This window comes from Aspergillus brunneoviolaceus, assembly GCF_003184695.1.
Source record: "Aspergillus brunneoviolaceus CBS 621.78 unplaced genomic scaffold BO95scaffold_80, whole genome shotgun sequence".
Classification (NCBI taxonomy): Eukaryota; Fungi; Ascomycota; class Eurotiomycetes; order Eurotiales; family Aspergillaceae; genus Aspergillus; species Aspergillus brunneoviolaceus.
This window is the reverse complement of record NW_020290810.1, coordinates 86,876-102,381: the sequence shown is the minus strand read 5'-3', so window position 1 is coordinate 102,381 and position 15,506 is coordinate 86,876. Positions and strand designations below refer to the sequence as shown.

The following is a 15,506-nucleotide window of genomic DNA, read 5'->3' as shown; positions in this document are numbered from 1 at the left end:
GTTCCTCATAATTGGAATTCCCTTGTCAGGGCCCTTTGGGGAGATTCATTGAATCGGTCAACATACGACAACAAAAACAAAAAAAAGGGTTCCCAGAGTGGAATTGAGGACCCGGAAAAGCTATCCCAAAACTGCCCCTCTCTTCCGCAGGAAACTATCTATCCTCACACAGGAACCGAAAATAGGCGCACACACTCTTCCCGACGATCCTTGCTTGCCGTCAGTCGCAATCACTCCGTGATAATCCGCGTTACTTGCCCGATTGGGTGGAATCCTGCATACTGGCCATGCAGTTTGCGGTGGGCGTTTCAGCCTGCCCAGCGCTCAGCGTTTGACCTTCATAACTCTTGCATCGGGTTGTGATTCATCATTACGACTGTTTTGTTTTGGTTTCTACTCTTCCAGACCTACTCTCATGATTCGATGATAGCTCACCTGACTCTCCACCATATCGGACAGATCATATATGCGCGAGAGGGCTCGAATCCACAGGCCACGTCGCATGCAGAGGACCACGATTCAGGATCAGAAACAAAAAACAATTATGAGGAATATTTTTCATTGGGAACACAAATCATCGGTATCATATCAACACACCCCCGGTCGACAAGTTCAGATCCAGTCTATCCCTTATCGCACTAGAGCTTAGTACCAGCCACGGCCTTTACCACCGGCCCTGGTCAGGGAAGCGGCCCTCGTCACGGAAGTGGGGGTGAGGAGGAAGGCGAGGGTCGTATTCGGGAGCGCCGTGACCGCGCTCGTAGTGCTCCTCGTACATCTGGTGGGCGTTCTCCTGGGCGTGCTTCTTGGCACGGATCTTGTCGACCTCATCCATACCCTTGGTCTCGGCAAGTCTGTCGATCTGAGAACCGACGATACCAGCAAGAAGCTCCTTGGCGAAAGCGTGGCTAACGGGCTTGCCTGGTGGATATCATGGCGGTTAGCGTGGCTGTCTGACACAGGGAAGGGGGATGTAGTGAGACGGGAGACAATGCATACCCTCCTTGCGCTGGTGGTCCTCGAAGAGCTTCATGCCCTCGAAGGAAGCGGCACCGGCCAGAAGCTCGTGGGAGAACTTGGCCTCGTGGTGCTGCTCGCCGTTGTAGACCTGACGGTGAGCCTCGTTGGAATCGTCTGCAAGGCAAACGTGGTTAGTTGTGTTACAAACATGTCCGTCTGATGCGGGTTACGGAAGTCAAACTGGGCAAGCAACGGGACAGGGATAATCCCGCGATGCATCCAGATGAGGGTCAGCAGCTGTGCATAGGAGTAACTTACCCCAGCCCCAAGCCATTGTGATTGATGTAATGTGTGAAGAGGTTGTTTGAAAAGGAGGAAAGATGGTGTGAGTGAATGGAGAGAGAAAAAGAAAGGCAAGAAGCAGGACGATGGACGCCTTATATACAGCCAGCTGTGCCTCAGCCAACCCACCTCAGCCAATTCAGCTCTCGTCGGCTAGGTACCCCTCCGCGCCCCCTGACCCACTGCTGTCGTGAAGACTAGAATAGCTGCAAGTCTGCAAAACTCTCAATGCCTTGTGGGGGAAGGGGTCATTGGCTGAATGGCGATGCTTTGGTGTGGCCCCTCCAAGGTGGGGTGGATGGAAAGGCAGATCACTCCCAGTCGTTGGTCCCCGCGCCACGTTGGTCATCATTTCACAAATTCACCTCAGCGCCTCGGAGGGGCAGCGTAAGCATAGCAGCTTTAGTGCCGCCTGTGTGTGTAAGCGCTTCTCTGAAGGCTGTCTGAAAGAATCATGCTATTGGCTGCATCGGACAGCATACAGTCAGTCCGGAGGGGTCGGATCGCATGGAGTGAGCCTCCCGGGTTACTAGGTACGGAGGTACACTGTGCTCGGAAATCCGCCAGGGGTACTTTCCGTACAGCTGAGGACACGGTGGGCTTGTTTGTGAGCTGAAACATGGGTCCCAATGATAGGAGGCCGAGGGGTACAACAATGGCGTAGCCTAGACAATAGACAGTCGCCAGAGAAGAGGGGCGGACAGGATCATGACCCCTCCTCGTCCGTTGGTTCCGCCTGCGCCTCTGAAAATAGAGAGAGAGATGGCCATTGCTAATGCGGGACTAGCTGACTGATTCGCAGGATTTCACTTTTCCAGGCCCTTCTTGTGTGCCTACGTTCTAGGGAATAGCGATTATCAAGGATCATCGCCTCGAAAATACGTACGTGTCCCATAACTCCCACGATTCCCATGGGTAGGACGGGCGACACCGCTGGGGGGCCAAGATGCAGATGGGGATTGCCTCAGCCTTAAACTCTGGGTGAGTTCCATCTGGCTGTGGATTTAGCGCCTCGGCCACAACACTCGCCCGGGCTTGGCGAGGGTTGAGGACGAAAGCCGGCTGAACCGAAGGAACATTGTGCGCCAAGAAGCTCTTGTCAAGGCTTATCCTCTGCCCTATCTTGTGCAACTCGAATGGCCCAAGTCAAGAGCTGACCTGGATATTAGATCTAATCTTCCCCAGATCTACTCATATGCAGATTAGGCTGGTACGTAGTGTCTGGCCTGGCCTGGCGGGTAAATCTGAAAATGTCATGTTTTTCGGGCACGCGCAATGCTGCACGAAGTGGAGCATGCTCGGGGTTAATGGTTGGCTATGCGAGGTGCGAAAGTGATCGTTATCCCCACAGCTACTTGCCCGATTGATTCTACCGAAGGCTCCGCAATGTTCGATAGCCTGAGACCGGAAGTCCTGTAGCGTCCTTTCGGAGTTCGTGTCAGTCGGCTGTGATGACCTCTGAATCAGTGGCTTAGGGGGGGGGGGGGCTAATGTGTGGCAGTGTCAGAATGTGGCTTGGGTCCAGTGGATGAGGCGAGGAGAGGAAAGACATTACGTACTGCTTCAGCTGGAGAATGTGCATCATGTCCATCATTGTTACAGTCGGAGCACAGTTGTCCAGATGGTCGCTCTTGGCCTCGTTTCAGTGTGCATGGGATGGGGACGTCATGCCATGCCAGACAGGAGCCGTATCGAGCATGGAGAATCAACGATCATTCTCCGTTCCATCATGTCATTGTTCGATAGTCGGTCAGGTCATGATAGACCGGTCATGGGAAACCTGCGATGACACGCTGCGATCAACTGCGAGTGTGAGCATGAGTATGAGCATGTTGAATGAACACCTCGTGTCATAATGCAAATAACCTCTTGCATGACGACAGTAAACAGTAGCGCAGCAGCAGCAGCGCAGCATATGCAGGACAGCGAGCCGACTAATCCGAAAGCGGCAATTAAGTTACCTGCCCGCCCGCTGCCCGGCGCAGACATGAGCTTTCCGCTGCAAGCTCGGGGCAGCCATTCCCTTCCCTCTCCTCCCCTCCATCAAACACCTCCAGCTCAATCCACACAATCACATCACCCTACCACAAACCACCACCAACAAGCAAACAATTTCTAGAGCAAACAAACAAACAAGCAAATAGGGGGGAAAACATCACAAACCACAATGACCAACCCCCACCCACGCGCCCCCCAACCCACCGACTTCCCCTCCCACCTCACCCTAACAATCACGCCCCCGACGCCCCCCAGCACCTCCCAAAAATCCCCCAACATCCTCCTGCTGCTGCACGGCCTCGGCGACACCGCCGCCAACTTCACCGCCTTCGCGCGCGCCCTCCACCTCCCCGAAACCACCATCCTCACCCTCCAAGCCCCGCAGCCCCTCCCCTTCGACCTGGGCGGCTACCACTGGGGCGACGACGTGACCTTCACGCCGGCGGGGGAGCTGGACATGGACGCCGGGTTCACGCGGGCGATGCGCCTGATCGTCCACGAGGTGATTGCGGGGGTCCTGGTCCGGAAGTGCGGGTATCGGTGGCGGGATGTGTTGGTGTTTGGTTTGGGGCAGGGCGGGATGGTGGGGTTGGAGGTTGCTGCTGCTGTTGCTGCTGCTGGTGCTGGTGGTGTTGGTTCTGGGCGACAAGGAGAAGGAGAGCGTGCTGGTGCTGGTGCTGCTGCTGGTGCTGCACTGGGGTTGTCGTCCTCGGCGGAAAATGATCGGTGGTTGGCAGGGGTGGTTTCGATCGGGGCCCCGTTTCCGTTGTCCGCGGTCAAGAATACAACAACCCAAAGGAATCGAACGCCGGTGTTGGTGGTTGCGGGGAGGGATTCGGTGGCTGTGACGGATAGTGCGGTACGCAGGACGAAGGATTGGTTTGAGTTTGTCGAGGTTCATCGGTATGCTCGCCGCGGGGATGGGATGCCCAGAAATCGAGACGAGATGTTGCCCGTCATGCAGTTCTTAGCCAGGAGGTTGAGGAGCTGGAAGGGCGTGCCGGAGGGCAGTGTGGAGATCTCTTGAAGACAAAAAAATATGGATGGGATGTTGTACGATATTCATTTTTGTTGCTTCATAGTGGTACAGTACATACAGGGTGAAAAGTCTAGGGTGTATCTAGTCGACCTCCTCGAGAGCTTTGCGCGCTCGATCGATGGCCTGTCGAGTCTCAAGGGGAGACACCGGGACCTCCTCCTCCACGGGGCGTCCGCCTCGCTGCACAATGCCACGGAGTTGGTCCTCCGTCTCGAGCAGAGCCGTGCGACCGTCCTCGCGGGCCTCGTTCTCGAACCAGGTCCGCGCGCTTTCCCACTTGCGCTGCTGGCGGCGCAGCGAGTAGATCAGACCAACCGCTGCCATCGTGCAGGTCTCGTACACAGACGCGGCAGGCCAAGAGAGATAGGCCAGGATCGACAGCGCCGAAGATAGAGTGGTTGTGGACATGCTGAACAGCACGAGTCGCTGCGCCAACGCCTGCAGTGCCGGCGCCGTCGTTTCTACCAGCTTGGTCCGTCGTGTGGATATCTGAGTCGGCCACGATGGTTCTTCTGTTGGACTGGACCCCGGAGTGGTCTCCACCAGTCCGGCCTGCTGGAACCGACCAGCCGTCCAGATGACCTCCCTCTCAGCCTGACGCAGAAATTTGCGATCCAGGATCTCCCCGGTAATCATGCCCACGTCATCCACGCGCCAGAAGAGCTTCCACCACGCAAGACCCTTCCATGGCTTGCTGGCGAACCCTTCTTCCAGTGCGCCGCGGAGCTCCGTGTGCGCCTTTTCCGCCCACTCCGACACGGAACGATCCAACCCATCCCTCACCTCCACTGGCACCAAGCCCAGTTCTTGCTCCTGGATCCTCTGTGTCTCCTCCGCGACGACACCAGCCTCTGCCGCATCCAGTAGCGACGTGATCAGGCTGCGCAGCGAGGGATCCAGCGTACTGCCCGCCTCCGCCCGTAGCGCAGTCAGCCAATCAACCACGGGCTGCACACCACTGCTGTTCCACCCGCGTTCGTAGAGCGAGGCGTTCTGCACCGACTCACGGAACCTGGCCAACGCCTCGTCCGCCTTGTCGATGTCCACAAACGCGACCCGTCCATTGTTGTACTTCTCCGGGTTGGTCACCGGCAGCTCGATCGCGCCGTAGACCGACCCCGCCTCGTTCTTGAGATCCGAGCGGGCCATCAGCCCGCTGTAAGCCAAGAATCCATCGACGCCGCTGCCGCACACAATGCTCCGGTGCACCGGGTACCGCACCATATTGTGCCGGCCCGAATGCGAGGTCTGGATCGTCACCGTCGGCACCAGGAATGTATCGGCTGTGAACTTGGTATTCGCACGGGTATCCGCGCCCAGGCCGGTGATCAGGATCTCCAGGTTGCCTTTCTTCAGGATCGGCGAGGGGATCGAGATGGTCGGGAGAAGATCATTGGGTATGCTCTGCGAAACTGGGCCGTAACTGTTTTCATCGCAGGATGCGAAAGTTAGCCAATGTTTTTCCTTTCCTGTTGATGGTAGATTCTGTAGAGAGCAGACCCACCGGATCAAGAGTCCTCTCTCCAAACCTCCCGCCCCCGCACCCATTTCCTCCAACAAGTCCTCCCAGCTTTCCTTTCCGTTCAGGGGGTCTGCCAGCAGCAGTTTCACCAGTCTGCGCGCCGCACTGGCATCGTTCAAGCCCAGCACTAAGCAATGTTAGCAAGCCATCGCCATTGTCAATCAATTACCAGCAGGACAGAGGGGAAAGACACTGAATGAACATACCAGCAACACGAATCACAGGGGTCTCCGACTCCAGGCCCCTCATTGCCAACTGCAACCGACTAAGATTGACTTGCTCGGGCGCAACATCTTTGAGCTGGTCGAGCGTCGTGTGGAGACTTTTCAGCCGCGGGGGGATGTTGCGGCCACCGGCATGAACGACAGGAACGGTGTTATTGAGGGGTCGCGGAGCAGGTGTGGAGGGTATCGGATGAGTGTGAGGTCGGAAATCTAGGGGCTGTGATTGCTGTGATGAGTTGGAGGAAGCAACGCCGATGGTGCTGTTGGCACGACGCGCAAGAGTGAGGGCGGTTTTGGTGTTTCGGCGCCAGGTAGAGCAGGAGGGACAGTAAAAGACTGTGACGGAGTCTCGACCCGCGTGCGCAAGGCTCGCTGTGAGCGAGCCGCGTAGTTTGGGAGGCATTGATGTGAATTGAAGGTTGGCAATAAGGATGAAATGGAAGACAAAGGGAGGAAAGCGAGGCCGCCTGAGCAAGCAAGGTATCGGCGGATTGAAGTTGGTGGTTGGTCTTGGCGGGCCGGAAACCAGCCGGATAACTTCCACCACATGTAAGGTACCAAGCATGATTTCAGCGGTGTCTGTTCTCGTATTTCATTAATTTCATTATCTAGGCATTTACGGTCCGATTCCTACGCTGGCTATACGACAATGTTAAACAGCCGAAGGGCGGGGCTGGAAGATGAGAGCAGAATTCATGGTGTATCAGTTCATCAACTCATAGTTCAGACGTCACGGACGCCTGGAACCGCTTGTGCGCAGAAATTACATGATTTATCCCTCGTCCGCCAACTCCAGTCTTTGATACAGTGCTTGCCGCCAGTGCGATCAGCCATCTAATCCAAGGTGGTCGTCGCTGGGCAAGATCACTCGCCCGTGGGGTTCGAAGCTGTGAGTTTCGTTCAATACAAGGGTGAAGCAGTTGCACGCCTAAAATTTCAAGGAAGGATATCTGTCCATGTGCCACGTTCGCCAACCCGGCAATTCTCGATTAAAATGTTGTCTGACGCTCATGCCTCCCGGGAAACGGCAGCAGGGTCTCGTTGCCGACGAGTCTTGCCCGAGCCAGCCGACCTAGATAAATTAGAACCTGCCGTTTGACCTTCGGAAGGGAGCAAAACTTACATGCTGATTCTGCGAGCCACCGTGGCCAGACCGGCGTCGTTGTCGGCTTCATGCTGCGCCCGCTCGAGAGCAATGCGTCGGTCCTCTTCACTGCGTCGCATGACTTCCTCCTGAGAGGGAGGCAGGCGTTCGTTCTGCAAATCGACCTTGCGCGCATCTTCAAAGTTCGTGATGGCCTGCTTGATGCCCTCCGCACCCAACATCAAAGTACCCGCCGGCAGACGACCACCAGCCGCGGTCTTGAGCTCAGTGACCCGTTCAGATTCTTCACGCAGCACCTGGAACACACGCGACAGACGGCCGATGGCCAGAATCTTGTTCTTGATGGCACGGCGCTTGAATTCGCTGCTCTCCACATCCATCTGCGCCGCTGGAGGTGACGAGGGCGCTGTAGGTGATACAGATGTAGGGGTCTCTTCTTCAAGCTCCTCCTTGGAGCAGGTGTTGAGAATTGCAATGAGCATATCCGTGATCTTCTCACCGACGAAAGGAAGGGACCAGGTGAAGACGTCCATGAAGTTCGGCAACCAGTACGGGTGGGGGGTGCAGTTGAACTGACGGATGTTCATGACGTTGTTCTCGTACTTCAACACAGCGGCTTTGTTGTTGTAGACGTCCAGGTAGTTGGGAGCGCTGAAAATGGTCATGACACTGGGGAAGCCCGTTGTCCGGGTCTTGCGGTACATGCGATAGCCGGCATCTTGAGCTTCGTGCGCGCGAATGATGGAAAGAAGGTTGTTCTTTTCGAGGAAAGCGCAGGCCGCAGGATATGAGAAGAAGTACGAGCAGCCTCGCACACTGTTGTGAATGAAGTAGTCTCCAGTCTTCTCCTGTCCGAATTCTTCCAGAGGGTCGGCCCAGAGGATATCACACATCAGACCGTGAGTCGGAGGTTCTCTGAAACGGTCGATCTGAGCAGAGTGCATCAGCTAGCGCCTCACTACACAACCAGTAGAGATACGTACCCCCTTGATGTCCTCCAAAGTATGCAATTCAGGGCTCAAGCCACCGTGGATACACAAGAATTGCTTGTTCATGACCGCCGCCAGCGGCAGCGAGCAGAAAGATTCAATGCAGGCCTCGTAGATGCGCTCGCTGTACTTGTGCTTACACTCCAGCTTAAAGGTGAAGTAGTCCGTCAAATGTCTACATTCGTGATTACCCCGCAGTAACCACAGAGTGTTGGGGTACCAGATCTTCAAGGCCCACAGGTAGAGCACACACTGTTGCGGAGGGTCAGACCGAAGCGGCTGGCAACGGTGGCAGGACGAATACTTACCTCGATACTGAAGTAACCTCGGTCGACATAGTCACCGAGGAAGAGATAGCGGGTCTCGGATGGATCGCCGCCGACTTCGAAGAGCTTCATGAGATCGTAATATTGACCGTGGACATCACCGCACACGGTGATGGGCGCATCCATCTCCAGTAGGTTGGGCTCGGCTCTGAGCAGCTGCGTTCCAGCCTGTATGATCCATAACGCTTGGTCTTCCGTAAGACGACCTTCCCGGTAGAAGTGCTGTTTGAGAAACTGAAGGTTGGGCTTGGAGGGGTCTTCAGGAGACCAGAACTGATCGTCCGACGGGGTGTTCAACGCCGGCGCTTGCACCTCTGGATGGTTGCCATGCGATCAGCGGGATTCTTTGTACAGAAGAGGACTCGAAATATTGAGGCGGGGAATGTGGCAGACCTTTGATGACTCGCTCGAGGGTGGACACCTGAGAGCCATCTTCCATGACATGTAATGTGAAGTCGATCTCCGGGACCGGCTTCTTCTCCGTCACCGCACGCGCGATGTTGCGATCCATGGTTAATAAGGATTCGAGGCACAAAGGAGGTTGAGACTTGGATCAGAATGAATCGCAAACACGTTGTGCCCCGGAGGATGAAGGAAGAGGAGGGGAAAAGGGGAAGGGCGACAGGCGCGGAGGCCAGTTGTTGGTGGTTGTGGTGGTGGTGTTGGTGGGGGGTTAAGCGCGGGATGGGGGATTTCCCAGCCGAGACACCAGAGAAAGAGCAGAGCAAGAGGAAGAACTTGTGGCAAGATCGAGCTGCAGGGATGATCTCGGGGCGAAGAGAAATCAGAAAGGTGGAGAAGAGGAACCCGATAATAGGGTCGGGAAGGAGGAGTCGAAGAGGGGGAGAGTTAGTGGGCAGTGGGCAGTGGGCAGTGGGCACTAAAGTAGAAGATTTTTAAGGATTTAACGATCTTATATCAGATGGGGGGGGGGGAAGAAGTGGGAATTGAAGGCCTGGCCAATACAGACAGAGACACTGAGAGAATAATAGGAGAAAGAGGGTCACTTCAAGTCGAGGCTTGACTAGACAGAGAAACTGAGACAATAATACCACAGTGCCACACTCTTGAATAACTAACACACACTTTGTAGATAAGCAAGAGGGGCTATTATTGTAAGGGAAGGGAAGGAGGGAAGGCTGTCAGACGAGCTGAAACCGGGTTCTGCACTCTCGTGTGCTTCTCTTTTTAAGTTGATGGATGGAGATGATAACTAGATAGTAATCACATTAGCAACATTGGCATTAGTTACAGTAGGATAAATTGGATTGATTCCGCTGCAATTCGACGTCAGACCCAACAAACCGTATTGACAGGTAATAATCAGCCGCAGTCGGGGATTACCGCCTCGTGACGGTCCCTGTAATCTTCCCACTGCTCCATCAAGGCGGGGAACTCTCGGTCTCCAACTCCAATTACCCTGGACTGTAACTATACCTCCCTTCATGCATCCGATATAACTTACTCCTCTGGCATTCACTATAGAAGCAATCCTCACTGACTACACTGACCATACACACATACATACAAATTTCAGCAGTAACCAGAATGTACGAATCCTACCGTAAGTATCCCGTCCCCTCCTCCTCTCCTTCTCTCAGCATTCTGACCTCAAACCAGGCCCTCATCCCCTCCTAGCCCAAGTCCCCTTGACCGTCTCCCCGTTCATCAACCTCCCCACCACCGTCACCCTCCCCTACACCTACAAGTCGGTCCCATCCACCATCCCGCCCTCCGTCACCGTCGACCCCAGTAACCCGAACCTCAAACCCCGCTACGTAGTCTCCTCGAGCGGGGAGCACGCCGCCTCCCCAGAGGAGATCCTCGCGGCGTGCAACGCCCTGGAGCAGCACCTGAACAAAACCCGCCATGATGCCGAGAAAGCCATCCGCGACTGGGAGGAGTCCATCGTGCAGCGCGACCTGGCGGAGAAGCGACGCGTGGCGCCCGGATGGCTGGACCGGGAGGAGAAACTACTGCGGCCGATGAACGCGGCCGCCGGGTCGGGGTCACCGGAGGGGAAAGCAGCGCAATCGAGCTTGCTGGACAGTCTGTCCGCTGCGGATCCGGGGGCGGCGGCCTTGCCGTCGATGGTACCGCGCGATGAGGGAGAGGAGCTGGATCGGGCGTTTGGGGGGTTGAATGTGAAATGAGCGGGGGCACATCTGCTGGGGCCTGTTGGGCCATGAGGAGCTTATCATGCTCATGCGACGAGGACTCTATCTCCTAGAAGATACGCGCTTCTATTTGGCGCTGTCGGTGTGTCACGTGTCATAGGTGCTGCGCGCGCAAGACGGGCCATGCAGAGAAGGCCCCTTGCTGGACCGCGGCACGTCAGACGGCGAAGCCTCGCATCACCACGCCGTCGTGTCTGGAACTGGGGTTCCAGGTACACAGCATGCGGCGCAGTCTGCATGAGCTGAAACAGATTGAAAGAACGACTAGTATTGTTAAGATATGGGACAGTGCAGGATTGCCATGTCATAGAAGGCATTGAGCGGAGTAGATTCAGACAAACAATCCAAGCTACTATCAAGCTACGCATCCAATCCAGACCATCAAAATTGCAATCTTGTCGCACCTACTCCCAAGAGCATCCTATGCACTAACCAGTATCAAAAATAAAAGCCACACCGCTACTAAATCTCGTAAGAACGCATCCAAAAAGTCCAGCTGCAGCTGAGGAGACGACCGGCGTCCCGAATCGGAGCTCCTCAGCTCCCGCCCGCGGTCCGCAGCTTAGTGGTAAAGCTCCCCGCCGACCCAAACTCTCCATGGATCACAATTTCTCTTTCTCATTTCTTCCCCCCCCCCCCTCAAATCCTCCCCAACCTCACATCCCCAACTTTCCGAACAAACGCACACTCACTCTTCCTATCCCTCCCCCTTCAATTTAAAAATGGAACCCCTAACCACCGCCCCCGACACAACAACCTTCACCCCCCTCGCCGAGCACCAATCCCGCACCCCAAGCTCCTTCCACACGGGCCCAGCCATCCTCTACCACCACCGCACAGGCTGCCACCTGGTTGTCCTCGAGCGCGACCTCCTCGCCAACCCGACCCTGCGCGCCTTGCAAGCCAGCAACCCGAATGGCGCTTCCACCACCACCACCACCACCACCACCAGCGAAGCGAATGCGAATGCGGATGCGGATGCATCATCCCCCAAGGAACTAACGCTCTCCAACATCTCCGTCTGGGTTACATCCGAGTACGCTGCCCCCCCCCCAACCCTTCCCAGCTATTCAACCTTACCCTCTCCCAGAAAGGAATCCCCTCAAAGTCAAAGCTAACCAAACCCCCCAGCAAATTCCTCCTCTACTCCCCCACCACAAACGCAGGGCTCTCAATCCCCTACCCCTCCATCTCGCTGCACGCCATCCAACGCCTGCGTCTCCCCGCCTCCGCAACCAGCCAGGCCGCAGAAGAGGAACAGCAAGGCCTCTACATGCAGATCGCCACCCCGTCCGCGGCGGGATTCTCGGCCGAGGACGACGAGGAGGAATGCACGATTTTGACGCTGGTGCCGCCTCCGTCACACGCCCCAGAACAACAAGCAGAGGAAAAGAGGGAAGACGGGCTTGGGGCGGAGACCGAAACGGAAACGCCGACGCAGGCGCTCTACGCTGCGGTTTCGGCGTGCTCGAATTTGCATCCCGATCCGGTGGAGCCGGGGGATGAGGAGGAGGACGACGAGGATGAGGGGGAAGAAGGACAAGGTCACGGAGATAGTGCGTTGTTGCAGTCGGGGTTGATTGCGATGGGGAATGGAGCGGGTGGGTTGCCGCCGCCGATGGATGGGAGTTCCGGGTGGATCACGGCGGAGAATATGCATGAGTTTTTCGATGAGGATGGGAATTGGATCGGCGGCGGCCAGGAGCCTACGTTGTCTCTGGGCCCCGGGGCGGGGACGGTGAGGCAGAGGGAGGAGGACGGTGCGGAAGCGCAGCAGGATGGTGATGTGAATGGGGAGGCGGAGAGTGAGGAGACCAAGTGGAGAAGAACGGATTAGTTGCACAATGCTTCCGAGTTCTATACAGATAGTCAAGTCATGAATTAATATCTAGATGGTAAGATTACAAGGCCCACTCCCCCATCTTGCATTGGCTGTACTGCTCAGCTCGTATTACATAGTTATCCTACCTACTACTACTCGGACAGTGGATATCAACAGAAACGCCCGCACGCTAAGCAAAACCGGAACCAAACCTCGAAACAACAACCGAACATGATTTTGAGTCACCAAGCAATGCATCGATTGGAGTGTCTACTCCTTCAAGAATCCGTCGCCGTCATACAAGCTGGCCGGGGTGGTAGCACCAATGCCCAAACCTACGGTCCGTCTCGTCGGAGTCTTCGGCTCTTGTTTGGATCGGGTGTTGCTCGACTTGGTCGGTGATCGATCACCAGGCCCTTGGCTTTTCGTTCTTTCGACGCGCTTTGCAGCCGGCTCGTCGGGGAGTTCTGTTGCTTCCTTGACCAGAGATACTGTGGGTTTAGGCGGTGCTTTCAGCTCCAGCGGCCCATCTTCCCAGATAGATACAATGCCCCCGGTTTGCATGATCGGAGACTTGGGATTACTTCCAGCTGGCGGAGGACGATGGTGAGGGCGGTGTTGTCGCAGGGATTGGGGTGGCTGTTGTTTTGCGATAGCTGGATGATTCATCTTCGGGGCGCCTGGCGGAGCTTGGCCGGCCGAATCTTGGTTCCGTGGCGATGCTGTTTGCTGGGCATCAGTCTTCGGACGCTGGGCTGACTCAGTGGGTTTCCGTGCCGGATCTTTGCGCATGTGAGGAGGACGAGAGGTGGTTCGTAGCGACAACTTTGCATTGTCCTCCAACGGCTGTGAAGGGCGGTAATTGTTGCGCATTTGCCGGCCTGGCTGATTGCGCGGGCCCTTGACGGCCGACCGACGCGGACTCCCTGGACTTGACATGTTCTCGTATGTAGATGGCGAACTGGTATGGCTGGACATCATCCAAACAGGACTGTTCGCCTCGGGTGAGGGGGTGTTGAGCAGACTGGTCTCAATCTTCGGAATGGGCAGCGTAGTGACAATCTCCGGCAAAGAATTTTCCGCATTGATCATGCTCATCATGCTATCCGTCGAGTCGCCTCGAGTATGCTTTCGCCTCTTGGGTGTGCCTCTGCGTGAGGTTCGACGGTCTTCCGAGACATCGATCACGCGCAGGCGATCGTTTTGCTGGGAATGTCGAGTACTGTTGCCCGCTGAGAGACTAGATACATTTGAGGGGAGCGACACATTGGATGCTGACAGGTCGGATACCTGAGAACGGCGAAAGTCGATTTCCCCAACGTCTTCTGGCTCCTCGGCAGTCGGAGAGAATACAGGTCCATTGAAGGTGACGGGGGGATGGATCGAGATGCGGACGCAGTTTTGTCGCCGGTGGCCCTTGCGTAGACTGTTCCCGCTTCTCATCGCAGATGCCATGGGTTGCTTCACAAGGCCGGCTAGGGACTGCGCAGAACTTTCCGGTGTGGCTGAACCGGTCAGTCTGTTTCTAGGGGCACCCTGTGCGTTGGTGTTCGCGGCATTATGAGGCCCAGCGTAGAAAGGATCGTGGCTTCGTCGTTGTTCGGTTTGCGGCGGGATTCTCTGCATCTGGCTGAAGTGCGGCAGCAAGGCCGCATTGCGACCAGCGGCGTTGAGGATAGGCGTGTTACCCAACTCCAACGGCTTGGCGCTCATAGCCGAATCACGTCGAGAATGTCCCACGGAGACAGACTCACTGCGTCGTGGCGGCGGGCTGCTCCGTTCCATCGAGGTAGGGCTGCGGGCCGTCAAGCTGCGACGGGGTGAAGTACGACCTGATTCAATTCTCTGGCCCTCCCAAACAGCAGCAGATGTAGGAGGAAACACAAACGGCGCTGGTACAACTGAGATGGGCGTCACAAAGCTACGCCTGTCAAATTCCAGCCGTCCAACGTCATTGGCATCGAACGGCGTAAAAGTAGGGCAAGGCGGTAGTGCTGGCGAAGTGAAGTCGCTCTCGATATTGGTCGATGTCCGTCGGCTTTCGTCGAGTATGGAGCTGTCGGCTGTCTCCAAACTCAACGAGGAGAAACAAATAGAGTCATTCTTTGACAAGCGGAAGCGATTTGGCGGGTAGGCACATGGTGGGGGGGGTACAGGCTGCTCTGGCATTGTCCCAGCCGTTTGAGCGGTGATGCTTCCGCCCCGGACTCGGGCAAAGGGGGGATTGATCCCTTCTGGGTTGTCCTCTAAAACCGGATACAGATTTCCAGAGCGTTCCCGCGAGTGGACCAAGGGCCACGCTCCGGAGATTGGACGCATAGTGATCTCGGCTCGCGGGTGTTCCTCTTCTCTCTCAGGTGTGTGCCTCGGTGTCGTCTCTGTGGGCAATTCAACCGCTCCATCAACAGCGGAGCTCGACAAGCGCTCGTTGATACAGGAAACCACCGGGGATGATGAATAGCGCTTTTCGGATCTTTCTGTCAGCGGTGAGAGAGAACTGAGGCGTGGCGGGCCTAGAAAGCCCTTCGACACTCGCGCAGAACGCGTAGACAAAGAACGGGACATCGGCCGACGCAAGTCGCGGCCCTTTTCATTTAGAGGGGATGATGACTCCGAGTCTCCTGGAGAAGTAGGCAGACTTTCCCGAGACGATAGCACTCCCCATTCAGATGGCTTCCCATACGGAAGTTGGCCATATTGTCTCAGCGCCGTGCCTTCTTCGCGGGAGAGTTCAGTCAACGTCTCAGCCTGGTAGTGCTGCAAGCCAAATTGACCGTGTTTGGCATTTGCCACCGCCAGCGACAAGCGGTCATGGCGTACTCTGACCCATATGACCGTCCCCACGACTGCAGCGACTATGAAAAGAACCGAACAGCTGACGGCTATCGCGATCACGGTGGTCAGTGGCGGCATGGCTGTTTCCTTCCTGCGATTTCCTGACTAGACCCGACCGACCCTGGTTTTCTGAGCGTTAAGAGCGCGTTCACCCATTCAAAATGCCG

At 56.1% G+C, this 15,506-nt stretch overlaps 8 protein-coding genes across 8 annotated transcripts; 4 read left to right on the top strand and 4 right to left on the bottom strand.

Annotated features, from left to right (window-relative positions):
- Window positions 1-645: 645 nt before the first annotated feature.
- On the bottom strand, window positions 646-1,294 carry BO95DRAFT_456666 (DUF3759 domain-containing protein; the record flags this gene model as incomplete). Its single annotated transcript, XM_025588420.1, has 4 exons — window positions 646-662; window positions 703-921; window positions 1,000-1,134; window positions 1,279-1,294. 4 exons carry the CDS (start codon window positions 1,292-1,294, stop codon window positions 646-648), a joined length of 387 nt encoding a protein of 128 aa, XP_025437901.1.
- A 1,518-nt stretch (window positions 1,295-2,812) lies between these two features.
- BO95DRAFT_272301 (uncharacterized protein) lies at window positions 2,813-3,313 on the top strand. The gene has a single exon (XM_025581596.1). It carries the CDS (start codon window positions 2,877-2,879, stop codon window positions 3,156-3,158), a length of 282 nt encoding a protein of 93 aa, XP_025437900.1. The 5' UTR covers window positions 2,813-2,876; the 3' UTR covers window positions 3,159-3,313.
- Window positions 3,314-3,359: 46 nt separating this feature from the next.
- On the top strand, window positions 3,360-4,649 carry BO95DRAFT_447052 (alpha/beta hydrolase). The gene has a single exon (XM_025587534.1). The coding sequence runs from the start codon at window positions 3,470-3,472 to the stop codon at window positions 4,325-4,327; it is 858 nt and encodes a 285-aa protein (XP_025437899.1). The 5' UTR covers window positions 3,360-3,469; the 3' UTR covers window positions 4,328-4,649.
- On the bottom strand, window positions 4,070-6,528 carry BO95DRAFT_447051 (uncharacterized protein). Its single transcript, XM_025587533.1, has 2 exons — window positions 6,068-6,528; window positions 4,070-5,988 (listed from the first exon to the last, which is right to left on the bottom strand). Exons 1-2 carry the CDS (start codon window positions 6,486-6,488, stop codon window positions 4,421-4,423), a joined length of 1,989 nt encoding a protein of 662 aa, XP_025437898.1. The 5' UTR covers window positions 6,489-6,528; the 3' UTR covers window positions 4,070-4,420.
- Window positions 6,529-7,093: 565 nt separating this feature from the next.
- Window positions 7,094-9,016, bottom strand: BO95DRAFT_373366 (serine/threonine-protein phosphatase 2B catalytic subunit; the record flags this gene model as incomplete). The annotated part of the gene is made up of 5 exons (XM_025583048.1): window positions 7,094-7,157; window positions 7,209-8,119; window positions 8,174-8,431; window positions 8,488-8,819; window positions 8,899-9,016. 5 exons carry the CDS (start codon window positions 9,014-9,016, stop codon window positions 7,094-7,096), a joined length of 1,683 nt encoding a protein of 560 aa, XP_025437897.1.
- Window positions 9,017-9,809: 793 nt separating this feature from the next.
- BO95DRAFT_422881 (uncharacterized protein) lies at window positions 9,810-11,059 on the top strand. Its single transcript, XM_025584608.1, has 2 exons — window positions 9,810-10,069; window positions 10,126-11,059. Exons 1-2 carry the CDS (start codon window positions 10,054-10,056, stop codon window positions 10,656-10,658), a joined length of 549 nt encoding a protein of 182 aa, XP_025437896.1. The 5' UTR covers window positions 9,810-10,053; the 3' UTR covers window positions 10,659-11,059.
- Window positions 11,060-11,322: 263 nt separating this feature from the next.
- BO95DRAFT_485542 (Voldacs domain-containing protein) lies at window positions 11,323-12,579 on the top strand. Its single transcript, XM_025590405.1, has 2 exons — window positions 11,323-11,718; window positions 11,814-12,579. Exons 1-2 carry the CDS (start codon window positions 11,405-11,407, stop codon window positions 12,517-12,519), a joined length of 1,020 nt encoding a protein of 339 aa, XP_025437895.1. The 5' UTR covers window positions 11,323-11,404; the 3' UTR covers window positions 12,520-12,579.
- Window positions 12,580-12,646: 67 nt separating this feature from the next.
- Window positions 12,647-15,506, bottom strand: BO95DRAFT_272188 (uncharacterized protein). The gene has a single exon (XM_025581595.1). It carries the CDS (start codon window positions 15,415-15,417, stop codon window positions 12,775-12,777), a length of 2,643 nt encoding a protein of 880 aa, XP_025437894.1. The 5' UTR covers window positions 15,418-15,506; the 3' UTR covers window positions 12,647-12,774.